The sequence below is a fragment of the Capricornis sumatraensis genome, chromosome 22 (genome assembly GCF_032405125.1).
Source record: "Capricornis sumatraensis isolate serow.1 chromosome 22, serow.2, whole genome shotgun sequence".
NCBI lineage: Eukaryota > Metazoa > Chordata > Mammalia > Artiodactyla > Bovidae > Capricornis > Capricornis sumatraensis.
Window position 1 is genome coordinate 8,586,155 of NC_091090.1, and position 18,155 is coordinate 8,604,309.

At 41.6% G+C, this 18,155-nt stretch overlaps 1 protein-coding gene across 10 annotated transcripts in view; it reads left to right on the forward strand.

Moving 5' to 3' along the window:
* The window catches only part of DST (dystonin), a 522,626-nt gene that overhangs the window by 347,264 nt on the left and 157,207 nt on the right, over positions 1-18,155 (forward strand). For 9 of the 10 annotated variants that reach the window (XM_068960483.1, XM_068960482.1, XM_068960484.1 and 6 more), the window contains 7 exons: positions 555-748; positions 1,788-1,950; positions 2,768-2,851; positions 3,678-3,785; positions 4,333-4,431; positions 14,177-14,305; positions 16,510-16,598. In XM_068960483.1, the coding sequence (XP_068816584.1) occupies positions 555-748; positions 1,788-1,950; positions 2,768-2,851; positions 3,678-3,785; positions 4,333-4,431; positions 14,177-14,305; positions 16,510-16,598 (866 nt within the window). Of the gene's footprint in view, positions 1-554; positions 749-1,787; positions 1,951-2,767; positions 2,852-3,677; positions 3,786-4,332; positions 4,432-7,859; positions 10,431-10,981; positions 13,907-14,176; positions 14,306-16,509; positions 16,599-18,155 lie in introns of those variants that run through there. The other variant, XM_068960491.1, reaches the window with a different exon arrangement.

Here is an 18,155-nt window from a genome sequence, read left to right on the forward strand (position 1 = left end):
TTAAAAGTAAATTGTTTGTAATTAGATGCCGTTGCAAAAAGAGGCAGTTATTTTAAGAAATTAAAGAGGTGAATAGACTAGTTAATCTAAGAAGGAAAAGGACTGATAGTTGTACTTGTATGTTTCTGTCCTTCCACTTATAAAGCCCTGAGGAAAGATATTGTAAAACAGTTGTGAAAAGTTGTTTCAGTGATTTTTAATGCACCTATTCATTTTTAAACAATGGGATCAGTAGATAAATAAAAAATAAACAATGAAAAAGACTTATTGAGTTGGCAGACTTACTTATGGAATATATTTTATTTTATTGATGTGCAAAATCTATTAGGCTGAACTTTATATATAATATTTTTATTTTTCTTAGGTCAAAGTACAGCCAAATATGACAATTTTATAAGGTTCAACCTAATGTAATATTTTGTATATGAAATATATTCTTTCCATTGTCTGATTTTATGTCAGTCATTTGTAAATGAGTTTTAAATTAGGCAAATGAAGTGTTTACCTGGTGAGCACCTTACACATTTTTATAACTGTAAATTGTTCCGTTTTAGCAATGGAGATCTGAAGTGGATGAAAAGAGAGAGGTCTTCCATGAGCTGGAGGATGAGCTGCAGAGAGCAAAGACCATCAGTGATGAGATGTTTAAAACCTACAAAGAGCGTGACCTTGACTTTGATTGGCACAAAGAAAAAGCAGATCAGTTGGTTGAGAGATGGCAGAATGTTCATGTTCAGATTGACAATAGGTTAGTAGCCTTTTCATTCAGTTTTAGCTCAGATTTAATCTCTATATTCTGGGTAAAGTCTAAATGTATTAGGCTTTTTACCTCCATATATAATTCTTTCCATAGAACAGTTACCTTTTTTATAGGATTGCCTTGAGCAAGATACTTAACTTCCAAATGAGTACTTTTAGGTTAATCTACTTGAATTTTCTGAAGGAAAAAACAATGCAGTTCTCTAGTTATTGCAAACTGGTAATATCCAAATAACCATGACTTAGTAATAGGAGCGTGAATCATGCATTTCCTAGGGTGGGATGCAGTATCTATAGTAGGCAAGAAAGGTAAAAGAAACTGAAATGGCCTGATGTTCATTTTAGCCAAAGATAAAAGAAAGTCAAGATCATTTGCCCATTGACTGAAATTAAGAAGTGAAAGGGAATGGGATAGTTTTGGGGACGAAATGGAATAGTGTTCTTTTTCATTCATTTTTTATGTTTTTATTAATGTAGCTAAAATGCTTCTGTAATATAATGCCATGTGTGACAAATACGTTATTTTTAAATACATAGTAGCTAATCTCTAAAATACATGATCTGTAGGTTTAATGTAGTGGTTTTATACTCATAGAAACTGGATGTTCAATTACAGCTCCTGAAACCTATCCTCTGAGTTCATGTTGAACCATTCATTGCAACCAGGGCATGATTTCAGAAGTGAAACTGTCATTGCTACAAGCTTTGGGTCTTCAGGACTTGCTGATTGATGATTAGTGTAGTTAAGTTTCCAGTTTTCCTGCTTTTTAGCTTTAGTCTCTTGGGTTTGCCCCTAGAACAATCAGTACTAATAAACTGCACAAGTCCTGGAGAAAAGTAATTTGTATTCAACCCACAGCAGTGCAGGGGCCCTAGGAAATTGGCCTAGGGTGCTTCAGCCTTGAATTCTGGACACTCCCCTGTGGTTGCACTTAGGACAGTTAGTTTGTCCCTTCCTTCTTTTCTACATGTTCCAACTCCCTATTGGTTGCTCTTGAAAACTGGCTATTCTGTTGTCATCCTCTTAGGTTACGGGACTTGGAAGGCATTGGCAAGTCACTGAAGTACTACAGAGACACATATCACCTGTTGGATGATTGGATCCAGCAAGTTGAAACTACTCAGAGGAAGATTCAAGAAAATCAGCCTGAAAATAGTAAAACCCTGGCGACACAGCTGAATCAACAGAAGGTGTGCAAACAGAGCTCCTCATGGTTGTGTCTGCGTTTAGTCACTCATGACCTTGAACTTCCTTTCTCTTGTTAAGACAGTAGGTCAGCAACTATTTCAAGGAAGACAGGAATAAATCATAAATGTTAAAAATCTGCTCTCAGACCTATGTACATTACTTCTTTGATTTATTGGAGGTCAATTTTGAAACCATAAGGAATAAGAAAGTTTCATGTTGGGACAGTTCAAGTGTCTAATGATCATTGAGGTTAGATTAGGACCCTACATTTTAAAAAATGATTAGTTGTAGAAAATTAAACAGCCACATTTGACAGAGTTAAATGCTTTGAGATTTTTGTTCCATCTTGAGGGGCCAGTAATTTCTAGCTCTCTTTAGGTCAAGATTAGGATTAAGGAGCAAAGGGTTTCAGGCCTACTTGTGGATAATTCCCACGGAGTTTATTAATTTCTGCTTTGTCAACCCCATGAGGGGGTGTCACGTAGTGGCTTGAACTTGAATGTTTGAACTTCACCCATAAGGCAGATGACATTAAGTGCAGTGGGGTAGAGGGAATTCTCTGGCAGTGCAGTGGTTAGGAATCTCTGCTTTCATTGCCGAGGACATGGGTTCAATCCCTGGTATGGGAACTAAGATCCCACAAGCCAAGCAGTGCAGCCAGATAAATTGATTGATTGATAAAAGCTGTGCTTAAAAGTAAAATAGGGTAGAGAGCTGTAGTCTTAAGTGATGTAGGTATTTCTTAGTGCCTGAGCTCTCAAGTTGTTGGACAGCATAGAATTCCTTGTTGCTTTTCTGCTAACCTGTGTGCATTTATAGATGCTGGTTTCTGAAATAGAAATGAAACAGAGCAAAATGGACGAGTGTCAGAAGTACGCAGAACAGTACTCCACTGCAGTGAAGGTGAGAAGGCTAGTTCCTTGCATCAGATTTCACGTTCAGGTGTTCGGGGGGTGTTTCCACAGTGCTCTTTTGAAGCCTTCATGGGTCATTCAGTCTGTGTTGAAAAGTGAAACAGAGAATATTCACTGTCACTTACTGTTAATTCTTCATGGAAACCTGAGTCATGTGACAACCCCTGGTTCTTTACTTCTCTCTCCGTGTCACACACATGCACAGCTTGCCCACACCCCCATGTACACCAGGAGAAAATGCAGCTCTGTCATCTCCCTCTTTCTGCTTCACTTACCTGTTCCTTCCCTTACCCCTTCAAGTATTGCTGGAACACCCACCATTAGTCTGGGTTAGGGTTCCATGTGAGTATTGCTGCCGTATTCCATGGAAGTATTGATGGAGTGTCCCTGGAAATATTGCTGGAGTATCCATGCAAATATTGCTGTGACATTCCATGGAAGAACATCTCCCTTAGGGATGGTTCCCATGTGCTCTGAGTTGCCTGCCACATCTCGGCTCTGACCATTTGGATCTGCAGTCCCATGTTTTATCTAGAAGGAGGGGAGACTGAAAATAACTGGTATGCTGCTCCTAAATGTGTCCATGAGCTCCTAAAGGGACTTAGGAACTTTCCTGACCACCCTAAATGTTTCTGATTTTAATTACCACCTTGGAAACATCTCAGGATTGGATTGATTCCTGAAAATGTGTTTTTGCAATATTTTTATTTAAAGTCATTCAGTGAAACTAGATTCCGTTTCTCTGCATCAAAGATCGCTATAGAATGAAGTGTTAGTGCTTTGCCATGATTAATCTTACTGATTTCTTCATGCAGGACTACGAATTACAAACGATGACCTACCGGGCTATGGTGGATTCACAGCAAAAGTCTCCAGTGAAACGACGGAGAATGCAGAGCTCAGCAGATCTCGTCATTCAGGAGGTGGTAACCGTCTAGAGACAGGGAGCATGCAAATCAGAGAAACAGCACTCTAGCAGTTTTACATCTATATATTTGTATTTTACATCTATATATTTATATTATGGTGAAATATACATAGTAGAAAATTCACCATCTTAATCATTTTTACGTGTAGAATTAATTTAGTGACATTCAATACCTTTGAAATGTTGTACAACCTTGATCACAATCCAAGTCCAGAGCAGTCCATCATTCCGAGTAGCTGCTCTTTACCTATAACAATACATTTTATTAAGAGTTTTAAGAAGCTCTTTGAAAATCCTCATTCAAAATGAATGAATTGCAGAGAATACTAAATGCCTGTCACGATTACATTTAGAGGAGGAAGGTCATTACTGTGGTTTGCACAGCAGTGATCTTGCTCCTATGTGGTTATCTTTAGTAGGAGTCATGAGCTTCCCTGCCCCAAAGCCTAATTAATGTTTTAATTGTTACTTGGTGCTTGTTCAACTCATTTAGGGCAAATGGAAATTATGTTTCTATCATTTTTTTTTTTCTTTACTTGTAGTTCATGGACCTAAGGACCCGATACACGGCTCTGGTCACCCTCATGACACAATATATTAAATTTGCTGGGGACTCACTGAAGAGACTGGAGGAGGAGGAGGTAACCATTAACCATGGGCAGGTCACTGGCAAGGAGCCATGAGGTGGCTTCGTGATAAACTCACATGGTTGAGATCTGATGTATAAGTGATTAGTTATAAAATTACAGTGAAAAACAGTAGAGGCCTGGGATTTTTTGGTTTGTTATTGAGATTCTCTCAAATGGAAAAGCATTGCAAAAAAAGAAACAACCATTTTGGGGAACAAAAGAAAAACATTTTTATTTTCTCTCTAGGACTCTATCTAATATGAGAGGGTTAATGTCATAAATGGCTCTGTTTACATTATGGACTGTAGGCAGTTTAGCAGATTTTTTTCCAGTTTTCTTTGAAGTATAGTTACTACTGTTATGATGTCTGCAGAAATATTACATAAACAAATTTGTTTTATAGCTTTTAAATTAATTTACATCTTCAAGGATTTAAAACAGAAACACCATTAAGTTAAAGTAGCAGGTATTTATGCAAAATGGTAACGCTTTTTAAGAATTGAGGTGTTTTGTTTTTATTTTTGTCAAAAAGATATGGTATATATTAAAAAGAGTACGTGTATTTAATAATATATTCAGAAACAGAATAGGGAGTTATTCATGAAAGTTTGTTTTCATAAGAGGCTATTGTATCTAATTTTGAAGGTATTATGCTGTGCTCTGTTATCTTGATATACTTTCTATTCTTGACCTCAGAACAGACAAAAATAGTAAATTGAATGCTACAATAAACAAACTGTGGGGCATTGGCCATTTAAATTAGACCATTGTTGAAATTCTGAAGGTGATTGTACTTAGTATAACTCCATTCATATAATGGGAGAACCAAAATGGTAGCAAATGTCCAAGATGTTGCTTTCTTAGTTTTTAAAAAAAGTGTGACTACTTTTATGAACTATTTCTGTCTGTTCAGAGTTACTAGCACTAACATAGCTATTTGCAAGTCTTTATAACTAACTTCCTTTGGGCTTAGAAAGGAGAACCAGAGTATTTTTACATCCAAATAATTGGCATACACTTCTCACCTATGAAAGGTCCACAATTTTTTTTACATTTTTAGTTTTTAAGAGATATTCCATTTTAAATGGTAGGCAGATCTTTTAAATTGTATATTTAGTAGTTAAATGTAAAATGAAATAAGTTAAGGCTTTTATTTATTACTATGTATGTCTGATTGTACACATATGAGCCACTTTGCTCAATTTATCTGATGGGGTAGAGTACCAGAAGTTAATAGACCCAAAAGATATTTCAAAAAGCCTGAAATATATCTAAATTATGCGTGTCATCCTTTGAAATGTTAAAGATTTATATTGAATTGAAAGTCAAAATAATATAGTTTATGGAAGTCTGTGAAAGGACTATTATAATTTAAAATAGATTTTTAAATTCTTTATTAAAAATTCACCACTTAAGGTCTTAATAATGGAGTATCTTATAAAAGATACATAGCTCAATTTTCAGATTCCACAAAGAAGTGTTTCTGAAACTGGGTCTCTAAGACCCACATGCGAAGTCTTGGTCAGAGAGCAGAATTTTCCATAATAAACATGGAATCAAAAAGGGAGCCATGTTAATTTCAAAGATAATACCAAATTAGCTACAGAAATATTAGTAGGGTATCTGTAATGGATATTTAATGGATAAAGAGATTTTTCTAGTCTGTGTTGACAGCAGAATATATTAACTGCTGAGATTAAAAGACAGCATGTCTCCTTGGGAAAAATTTAAATAAAAGTTCAAGTTATTTTATGTGAATAAGTTTGAGATACACAAGAGAGCAAATCAGTAATAGAACTAAATGACTCTAGTAATTTTTCTGATCTTTGCTTAAAAAAGTTATAGTTATCTAGGCAACATGAGATTAGCAGTCACTTAAATGATTCCAAGACACTGAGAGTTTAACTTTTATTTTTTTTCTGAGAGAATTTTCATTTTTTTTTAACCTCAGACTATGACCAAGAAAAAAAAGAAAGGGACTCAAAATTTCTTCACAACAGCTAAGTTTGAAAGGAAATTTGATGAGAAATTGAGAAAGACCCTTTTAGAAGTTGTCTACTCAAAAGATTAATATATGGAATACTTTTAATGTCTAAGCAGATAAAATGCTTCAGTGTCATTAAGAGTTGACCCTGATAATAAACAGAGCACTAAATATTACGGACTGTGATGAGATTTGTTTTCATATGAATTCTTATTAAAAATCATATTTAGGTTAGCAAAGGAAACAACCAAAATTCTCATCAAAATTATTGGCAATCATGAGAGGATGCAAAATAAGATGTGTGGTCTGTAATACAAATCAAATTCTTAAGATTTACTAAGGCTTTTCAATGAAAATAAGACCTGCTATTTAGAATAATTTCCCTCCTTCTGTTTAAGTTACTTCTAACTATGATGATTTTTAGCTGAGAATACAACACTAATAAGCTTATGATATTAATAAAGAGAAGTTAAATGTGATTGTAAACTAGTTGTGATCACATTGTTCTATAGTCAAGTATATTCCTCCCAGCTGAGATCGATTCTGTAATCAATAGCGTGAACAAATTTTCTTAATTGGAGCTGAGTTCCTAAGTATACTTTTATAAGCATTTATATTTAACACATATCTTTATGTTTGAGGAGTATCTGAAGGTACTTGTCAAGGTGGATTCATATGGGCCATGTCATTAATGACAGCAGCAAAGTCTGTGAGTATATGAAGCACGTCTTTTCTAAAGCCACCAGGACTATGGCTGCCTTTGCATTAGCAATTCTGATTATTGTAAGTATCATAGTCGGGCAAATATAAATTAGTGAGGAATTAGATTTTAGAAAATTACACATTTTTATATAATTTCCTCCTTCTTCCTGTTAAGTATTGTTTCCTCAATTGGCTCTTAGTTCCAAAGTTCTATATCTTCTTTCTTTTAGATATCATTTTTAATTTCTTCTGGGCTAGAAACTGAAGACTGAATTTTCTAATGTCGTTCAGTTCCTATATGTTGTATGTTCTTAGCTGGTAGGACTAGGTTGTGTGTGAGAGTGAAAGAGGACTGCTGTGAGAATTGTGGTTCCGACTTTGTCATCCACCTGTTTTGCATGGGTTTTCAAAATTACTGACGTTTTCTAGACCTCAGTGTCCTCATCTGAGGTGAGAGTCAGGCTGTAAGGTTCCTTCTTGCTGTAAAATCCTGAGCTAGCAGATTTTAAAAGCAAAATGATTCCTAAGAGGCAAAAAAGAAAAACAAAGATTCCTTGGCTTAGAAAGGCTGACACACAGGGTCTGTGGTTTCCCCCAACTGCTTCCCCTGAAGCCCCTTCTCTGGTGGCGGTGGCGGGGCTCGGGCTGCCTTGGGTCTCCCTCCGGGTTGTCGGTCCTTTGGCGAAAGCGGCTCCGGAGGCCTGCAGTCGGGCTGGGGCGGCGCGGGTCTGACCCTTCTGAACGTCTCTCGTAGATGCAGAGGCGTCAGGAGGCTTCAGAGCAAGGGGTGTACTCAGACCTGCTCCAGCGGCAGGAGGCGACCGTGCGGGAGAACCGCCAACTCGCGGGGAAGATCACGGAGCTGGAGAGAGTGCTGGCCGAGCTCGAGAGGCAGAAGTCCCGGGCGGAGCAGGAGCTCCCGAGAGTCCGGGAGGCGGCGGAGGACGCACTGAGGAGGCAGCGCAGGGACGCGGCGGACATCGCGCTGCAGAAGGTGCGCGCGGAGAGCGAGGCCGAGCGGTACCGCCGGGAGCTGCAGGCGGTGGAGCGCGACCTGCGCGGCTTCCGGGAGCAGCTGGCGGAGCACAGCGCCGCCCAGAGGGCGCTGGAGGAGCGCCTGACCAGGAAGGACTGCAGCCTCCAGGAGCTCGAGCGGCAGAGGGGTGAGCTCATGGCGGAGCTGAGGAGGAAGAAGGCCCACGAAGCTGAGCTCCTGGAACTAATGGAGCGGATGGAGAAAGACCTCACGTTCCAGAAGCAGGCGGCAGAGAAGCAGCTGGAGGAAAAGCAGAAAATCGACTCGGAAGCCCGAAGAACAGTAACAGAAATGCAGCATCCGTGCAGAGAAAGTGCGCACCCAGTTTGTCCGAGCGCTGAGGCAAAGGACCTGAAGGAGCAGGTGGGCGACCTGATGACGGCCAACAGGAGGGCCGAGCAGGACGTGAGGAAGCTGAAGTGTGAACTCGGCGCCCTGCAGCTCGAAAAGACCTCCTCGGAGGAGAAGGCCCGCTCGCTCAAAGAGAAACTGGATGAGACCAACAGGGCCCTGAGGTGCCTGAAGCTGGAACTGGAAAGGAAGGACCAGGCCGAAGAGGGGTACACGCGGCAGCTCCAGGAGCTGGGCAGGCAGCTGAGCCAGACCTCGGGGAGGGCTGCGGAGGTCAGGCAGGAGGCTGCCGACCTCACGAGGATGAAGCACAGCTATGAGCTGGAACTGGAGTCGCTGCAGCAGGAGCAGGGCAAGCTCCAGAGGGAGGGGGACCGGATCAGCAGGACACAGGCTGCCGCCGAGAGGAGCATGCAGCATCTGAACTCACAGGTTACTTCTCCACAGGATAGCAAGGTGTCCTCTAGGGAAAGAGCATGGTCCTGCCAGAGAACGTCAGATAACCTGAAAGAGCAGTTTGAGAAAAGTCAGGTACAGTTGCTTCAGAATATTCAAGCCGAAAAGGAGAATAACGAGAAAATCCAAAAGCTGAAAGAGGAATTGGAGAGAAGTAACGAGCGTGCGGACAAGCTCAGGCACAAGGTGGAAGAACTCACCAGGCAGAATAACCAAACCAAGTTAACAATGCAGAGAATTCAGGCAGAATCGGCAGACGTGGTCTTAGAGAAACAAGCCATCCAGCAAAGATGTGAAACACTGAAACTCCAGGCGGATGGTTTCAAAGACCAGCTTCGGACCACCACCGAGCACTTGCACAAACAGACCAAAACAGAACAGGAATTCCAAAGGAGGATCAAATGCCTGGAAGAAGACCTGGCCCAGAGTCAGCATTTAGTGAATGAATTCAAGCAGAAGTGTGACCAGCAAGACCGCATCATCCAGAACACAGAGAAGGAGGTGCGAAGTCTGAGCGCGGAGCTGAGCGCATCCAAAGAGGAAAAGCGCCTTGGGGAGCAGACAGTGCAGATGCAGCGGGCACAGGTGCAGGACCTGAACAACAGGCTGAAGAAGGTGCAAGATGAACTGCACTTAAAGACCCTAGAGGAGCAGGTGACCCACAGGAAGATGGTTCTGTTTCAGGAAGAGTCTGAGAAATTCAAGCGTTCTGCTGAGGAGTTTCGGAAGAAGATGGAAAAATTGATGGACTCCAAAGATATCACAGAACATGATATTTCGGGCATCCAGCTGGACTTCGTGTCTCTGCAGCAGGAAAACAGCAGGGCTCAAGAGAACGCCAGGCTCTGTGAGACAAACATCCAAGAACTTGAGAGGCAGCTTCAGCAGTATCGCCAGCAGATGCACCAAGGGCAGGATGGGCAGGCCCATCACTACCAGAAGTGTCGGAAGTTGGAGGATGAGCTGGTGGCCCAGAAGCAGGAGGTGGAAAACCTGAAGCAAAAGATGGACCAGCAGATAAAGGAGCACGAGCATCAGTTAGTGGTGCTCCAGTGTGAAATCCAGAAAAAGAACACAGCCATCAAGCCAGGCCCTGAGATGGCAGGGAAAGAGGGTCCGGGCCCCAGGGACCTCCCCTCCACTTCCCCCTTGGCTGGGGCCCCTCTGCAGAGGTGGACTCAGGAACCACAGCCCTCGGGGGAAAGATGGCAGCGTTGGGGTGCGGAGCATGTACAGAAGGAGGTCCAGGGCAGGCCATCAGGGGCTCCAGTTGAGAAAGAGAAAACCCAGCAGTGCTACTCTGAATACTTTTCTCAAACAAGCACCGAGTTACAGATAACTTTTGACGAGACAAACCCCATTGCAAGACTGTCAGAAATTGAGAAGCTAAGAGATCAAGCTCTGTATAATTCCAGACCTGCCATCAGGTGTCAAGATGACAAGTGTGAAATAGACCTGGTGACGCTTCTGGCGCCCTTTGAGGTATTCCCTGGGTTCTGGGACCTTACCAGTTACCCTCTGTCAAGTTTTCGCTCGTTTGCTGTCTCTGCTAGGCTATATATTTTTAGCCATATTGAATGTGATTGGCTCCTCATGGTTCCGACATCATGCTATCATTTTCTAGTGATTTACCTAAATCTTTATTACAAACCATAGTCTTTAGTTTTTAAGTGCTTAAGATGAAAAACACAGATGGCATGGCTATCCTGTTGGTATCAACAGGGATTCTATTCTGAAAAATTTGACCCTAAAGAGAACTAGAAAAAGCAAGCAGTTTTAATTTCTAACTCATTCTGTGGACAGGTTTCAGCTCCCGTCTTTTTCAGATATACCATTTTAATACTTAATAGTCATCTAAAGTTTAAACTTCAGACTCTCAAAATAGCATTCCTTATTCATGAACCCTCTGGGGCTTAATAGTTTTCTTCTCTTATGTAATCTTTGTTATTCTAGGAATTATATTTGGATTAGGAGTGGGTGACGTGAGAACGTTCTTTAGATGACTTTTAACATCTTGTAAATTCCCATTACAGATAGCTAAGAGCAAGCAGTGTGCTATGCGTGCGGATGTCACAGCATTAAAGCAAGAGAAGAATCCAGTCCCTGGCAGTGAAGAATGGATGCTCGAAGGGTGCAGGGCAGCGGGTGGGCTCAAGAGAGATTTTTTAAACAAAAACTCAGAACCAGAGACCTTTCAGAACTTTGATGGCGATCACGCATGCTTGGTCAGGGATGATGAGTTTCAGTTCCAAGGGCTCCGGCACACCGTGACGGCCAGGCAGTTGGTTGAGGCTAAGCTTCTGGACATGAAAACAATTGAGCAGCTGCGACTTGGTCTTAAGACCATTGAAGAAGTTCAGAAAACTCTGAGCAAGTTTTTGACAAAAGCCACTTCCATCGCAGGGCTTTACCTGGAATCCACAAAAGAAAAGATTTCCTTTTCCTCAGCTGCTAAGAAAATCATCATTGACAAGATGATGGCTTTAGCATTTTTAGAAGCTCAGGCGGCCACAGGTTTCATAATTGACCCCCTTTCAGGGCAGACCTATTCTGTTGAGGATGCAGTCCTTAAAGGTGTAGTTGACCCTGAATTTAAAATCAGGCTCCTTGAGGCAGAGAAGGCAGCCCTGGGCTATCCATGTTCCTCTAAGGTGCTGTCAGTGTTTCAGGCCATGGAAAATAGAATGGTTGACAGACAGAGGGGCAAACATATATTGGAGGTGCAGATCGCCAGTGGGGGCGTCATCGACCCCACGAGGGGCATTCGGGTTCCCCCAGAAATTGCCCTGCAGCAAGGACTGCTAAATAACGCCATCCTGCAGTTTTTACATGAGCCCTCCAGCAATAGCCGCGTCTTCCCTAATCCCAATAACAAGCAAGCACTGTATTACTCGGAATTGCTGCGCATGTGTGTCTTTGATGTAGACAGCCAGTGCTTTCTGTTTCCATTTGGGGAGAAGAACATTTCCAATCTCAACGTAGCGAAAACTCACAGGATTGCTGTTGTAGATACTAGGACGGGAGCAGAGCTGACTGCCTACGAGGCTTTCCAGAGAACCCTGATCGAGAAAAGTACATACCTGGAGCTGTCAGGGCAGCAGTATCAGTGGAAGGAAGCCACGTTTTATGAGTCCTATGGGCAGCCTTGTCGCATGCTGACTGATGCTAAGACCGGATTACAGTTCAGTATCAGCGAGGCCATAGAGCAGGGAACCCTCGACAAAGCCACCATCAAAAAGTATCAGGAAGGCCTCCTCACGCTCACAGAACTTGCCGATTCCTTGCTGAGCCGGTTGGTCCCCAAGAAGGATGTGCACAGTCCTATTGCGGGTTACTGGCTGACATCCAGCGGGGAGAGGATCTCTGTGCTGAAGGCCTCCCGTCGGAACCTGGTCGATCGGATCACCGCCCTCCGATGCCTTGAAGCCCAAGTCAGCACCGGGGGCATCATCAACCCGCTGACTGGCAAGAGGTACCGGGTGGCCGAGGCCTTGCACAGAGGCCTGGTGGACGAGGGCTTTGCTCAGCAGCTGCGGCAGTGTGAGCTAGTAGTCACAGGGGTCAGCCACCCTGTCACCAACAAAGTGATGTCCGTGGTGGAAACTGTGGGTGCAAACATCATCAGTAAGGACATGGGAATCCGATGTCTAGAATTTCAGTACCTGACAGGGGGGCTGATAGAGCCCCAGGCTCAGTCCCGCTTGTCCATTGAAGAAGCTCTGCAAGTAGGGATTATAGATGTCTCCATTGCTACGAAGCTCAAAGATCAAAAGTCCTATGTCAGAAACATCCTCTGTCCCCAGACAAAAAGAAAGCTGACATACAAAGAAGCCTTAGAAAAAGCCGATTTTGATTTCCACACAGGACTTAAACTCCTAGAAGTATCTGAACCCTTGATGACAGGAATTTCTAGCCTCTATTATTCTTCGTAACAGGGCATGTTCACATAAGCAGGCTTACGGGAAATGCTGTATGAGTTCACATTGCTGTGGCCACGCTTGATGATATGATCCACACCCTAGTCACTGTGTCACACGCTGCAAGCACCATCAGTTTCTTGAGGGCTGGAAACCCTGACTGCTCAGGAGAGAGAATACTTTTCATTTATAAATTTTTTTTAAAAAATAAAGTTTTATTGGAACACAGACACACTCTTGTGTACATACTGTCTGTGGCTTACTTTGGGGCACAAGGACAGAGTTGAGTAGTTCTGACAGTGACTGTATGGCTCCCAGAGCCTGAAATACTTGTCCTCTGGTCCTTTACACAACACAGTTGCTGTCTCCTGATCTGGAAGAAATTTGCATCGCTCCTCTAGACTAAATGTCAGGTTACTTGGATTTTAGACTCCAATCTGCCCGAGAGAGAATGTTTAAAATTGAAAATAACTAAAGATTTACTGCTGTTGATAATGGTTCCATTTAGTTTTGAGATTAGTTTTTTGAACTCCTGCCCACAATAAAATAAAAGTATTTTACTTGAAATATGAGACAAGCTTGAGAAACATCAGTGAGTTTCCAGCATCCTTACTTCAGAATTCTGCATCCCTGATGGGTTCCCATTTGTTCAAGGATTCATTACACTCACCGAAAGAACACTTCAAAAGCACCATGAAATCCAAGGGGAAATGTGTATTTGTTCCCATATCCATGAAGCTGTGGTGGTTCAGATCGCCTTGAAAAATACATGTTTGTAGTTTTTCTGTATGTTGTAATCTACTTTACGTATAATATGTTTACCACCATCTCCCATTTCTTGTTACAACTTTGTAATTAAAAGCAGCATTGTGAGCGGTTTACCTGCTGCAGGAGGGGGAAGGTTTTTCTTAGTTCTGTGTATTTTTTTTGTCTTGTAGACTTTATTTTTTCTTAGATTTTTCTGTCTAGAGAATTCTGATTGTAATGCTAATGCAAAGGCAGCGATTCAAAGAGCTTCGAGTGCTTCATGAATAAAGTTAAGTTTTTAAATATGTCATGTTAATAGACCAGCTGGGAGGTTAGATTGATCATTCAAGAGTGTTTGTCACCGTTTGCTTTGCTACCCTAAACTTTTTGGAAGTACATCTGCCATGTGATGTGTTGAATGTGGTTAAGTGAATGAATAAAAATATCTCAGTAACCTGTGTGTGACGAAAAAAATATTTTTACATCCTTGTTTTCTGTGAAGTGATTAATAGCTTGGTCATTTACTACAATATATCTTTTTTTTTTTTTAATCACACCCGTCAGAAGTCACTGGAAGAAGAAAAGAAAGAGCATGTTGAAAAAGCCAGAGAATTACAAAAATGGGTATCAAATATCAGCAAGACATTGAGAGATGGAGAGAAGGCTGGAAAGTCTTCCTTTTCTAAGCAAAAGGTATTCACCGAGATGCTGGTTTACTAATAATAACAGTGATAAGAATTTACTGAGTCTATATAGTCCATCTAAAAAATACTTTTAATTCTTTAGTTTTCCCCTTTCTTTGGGCAACTGTAAATGAAGGTTCAGTAACTTGCCCAAGGAAGCACAGTAGGTGGCAGAAGACGCGCTCTCTGCTCCAAATTCTGAACTTCGTCAGTACTAATCTCACTATTAGTCAGCCAGTATGTGGTCCGGGTCCTCCTCACAGTGAGCTCTGCTTCTTGGTCTTTGTGATTAGCACTGCTGGAGAGCAGAGTCACTCTCTTTTGTGCCCTGAGTACACCCACGCACTCTTGTGTCATAAAGAGATGCAGGTTCCTTCTTACAATGTGAACAACAAGTTTCAAGAAGAACAAAACACAAACCAAGACGACAGCATGAGGATTGAAATTAGTTGTGCTTTTCTGGATCTTTTCTATTTCTTAAGAAAGACTTCTGCCCTCCACCAGGAATTCTAGGTTCCTTCCCTCTCCTAATGAAGCCTTCAGTTCTGTGGGCTAAACTTGTCTACTTGGCATTGGTTGACTGGCTACCTCTCGTGAGATGTTGCTGCTCCGAGGTGTCCGTTGGAATGCCCCACCTGATGCTCCCAGGGGACTGGATTAAATTAAGCAGGGTTACTGTTGCTGGCGATAGCATTGGAATTGCTGGTTTATTTTTAAAAAATAAACCTCTGCTAAGTTAAGCAGCACTTTTCTGGGGTATGTTTCCTATAGTGCCCTTCTGACCTGTGGAAATCACAGAGGTGCTCAGTAGCTTTTTACCTTCAAGCTCTGCATCAACACACACTTTTCATCACTTGAAACAGACATTGTTGGCATGATCTAATAGTGGAGAACTTCAGTATCTTGTCAAATTTCACCTGTGGTGCAAGGCAGGTGTGCCATCTCTGAGGTTCCCCCGGAGAGGTTTATAAACCTGAGTATTTGCTTGAATTCTCATTCAGTTGAAATCAAGCCAGCTTAGCTCATAGTCTAGCAAACTGCATTTTATAGAGTATGGAGGAAATAAGTTGGGAAACACAATTACATTGAGTGTTTTAAACATAAAGCCTTCAAAGTGAATGTGAATATTTAGTTTAAAACATCTTAATTTCCCCCCTGTTAAACAGGAAGAAAATTAAAATAGGGACACAGACCTTAGCAAGGATTTCTTGGTGGAGAACAAGTTTCTTCTGAGGAATGTGGTTTGTAAACCCTTGGTATTTCCTCATTCTGTGGTTATGAGTGCTCCAAAATTTTATAGATCAGTTTCAGGTTTACACCTGGCAGACATAAGGATAGATACTTTTCCAGTGCAGATAGTGGCCTCAGTTACAAATCTTGAATTGCTCTTGGTCTCTCTAGTAAAGGAAACTTCAGGTAATTTGATGTCAATAATAAGTGTCTTTCAAAAAATTAGTGTGGCCTCATGCTTTCCTATAACCACAAAAAAATAGACTTTAAATTGATTCTCAATAGCATATGTCTGGGGAATATATATGTTTTCATTGTCTCATCCCTTAAAAGAATGGTAATTACTTTCTGACATCGCTGTTTAGTCACTAAGTGGTATCCGATTCTTCTGCCACCCGTGGGCCATAGCCTACCAGCCTCCACTTGTCCATAGGATTTAGGGCTTCAGAAATGATACACTTCTGAATTAGGAGAAAGTAATACAAGGGCTTGCTTTTCCCAAACAGGTCAGTTTTATTTCTCTGACGGTCACTGGCGACTTTTGCCAACAAATGTCTTAATAATAGAAATTATTTAACCTTGTTCTGCAGATCTAGAGAGAAATACTTCCACTGTGTTTTTTCCAAAGGAACGCTGTATCCATCTCTGTGAGGATGGTGATGTTCCAGTGCTGAGCGTCTGTGCCTCCTTCGTTCGTGCTTGGGCTGGGGCGGATGCAAGAATCTTACCATGCTGTATTGTTATTTCCTCGTGGAAATAATGGCCTTAGGATTAGAGGGAGGGGCTTCATTCATTGTGCATTCTCAGTGACGTATTCATCTTATCCAGACCTGCAGACTGGGAATAACTCATGGTATTGACTCGGGTCACCTGAAAATAGACCCGTCGTGTGGGTGTTGATGGAAACTGGGATCAGGTTTTTAAAAAGACTGTTGTCTAGCCTTTGTGAGGGAAGAGCCTGAGTGTGCTTTCTTTCCCTTGCAGATTTCCAGTGAGGAAATTTCAGTCAAGAAGGAACAGTTATCTGAAGCACTACAAGGCATGCAGCTCTTTCTGGCTAAACATGGAGACAAGTATGTTGGTTTTAATTAAGCCTTTTATTCACAGTAGCAAAGTGGTCTTCAAAATGCTCAGCAAAGTAGAGGATGTTAAATTTTAGTGGAGAGTTTAAAAATGGAACTCAGTCACAAGTTTAGTTAATAACCTATGATTATAAAGTGATTTAATTGTCACTTTTCTTGACTCTCAGTCTTTACCAAAATTCTGAAATATACTTATTATCTCCATATATTGCTGATGAAAAAAAAACAGGCTCAGAGTTAAGGATGAGTTGCTAGTTAGTTGTAAAGATTCCAAGCCAAGTCCTGATTCTAAGTAGTACTTACTCTCTAAGACCTGCTTTTTGGAAAATATGTATAAATGTGTTCCTTATTTCCTTAGCTGAGACCTTTGGCAATGAGATTTCTAATGGTTTGGTCCTTGTTTTGAAGCCTTTCATATATTTTAGCCTCAGGAAGGGATGGAATGTACCCTTTTCTTAAACCCTTCTTTGGCTGTCATCAGAATTAATCTAGAATGATTTTGTACCTTAGTGATTTGGGTTAATTTCCTTATGAATTTCATTTTTATTCATCTTTCTGCTTGAACAAGCTTCATCTTGAATCATGACACATTACTTGTCCCTTTTCCGTGTTGGAACTAACAACGGGATCTTTCCCTCTGTTCAGTTTAGTTCAGTCGCTCAGTCATGTCTGACTCTTTGCGACCCCATGAATCGCAGCACGCCAGGCCTCCCTGTCCATCACCAACTCCCAGAGTTCACTCAGACTCACGTCCATCGAGTCAGTGATGCCATCCAGCCATCTCATCCTCTGTTGTCCCCTCCTCCTCCTGCCCCCAGTCCCTCCCAGCATCAGGGTCTTTTCCAGTGAATCAACTCTTCGCATGAGGTGGACAAAGTATTGGAATTTCAGCATCAGTCCTTCCAGTGAACACCCAGGACTGATCTCCTTCAGAATGGACTGGTTAGATCTCCTTGCAGTCCAAGGGACTCTCAAGAGTCTTCTCCAACACCGCAGTTCAAAAGCATTAATTCTTCGGTGCTCAGCTTTCTTCACAGTCCAACTCTTCACGTCCATATATGACCACTAGAAAAACTATAGCCTTATCTAGACGGACCTTTGTTGGCAAAGCAATGTCTCTGCTTTTCAATATGCTATCTAGGTTGGTTATAACTTTCCTTCCAAGGAGTAAGTGTCTTTTAATTTCATGGCTGCAGTCACCATCTGCAGTGATTTTGGAGCCCCAAAATATAAAGTCAGCCACTGTTTCCACTATTTCCCCATCTATTTCCCATGAAGTGATGGGACCGGATGCCATGATCTTCGTTTTCTGAATGTTGAGCTTTAAGCCAACTTTTTCACTCTCTTCTTTCACTCTCATCAAGAGGCTTTTTAGTTCCTCTTCACTTTCTGCCATAAGGGTGGTGTCATCTGCATATCTGAGGTTATTGATATTTCTCCCAGCAGTCTTGATTCCAGCTTGTGCTTCTTCCAGCCCAGTGTTTCTCATGATGTAGTCTGCATATAAGTTAAATAAGCAGGGTGACAATATACAGCCTTGATGTACCC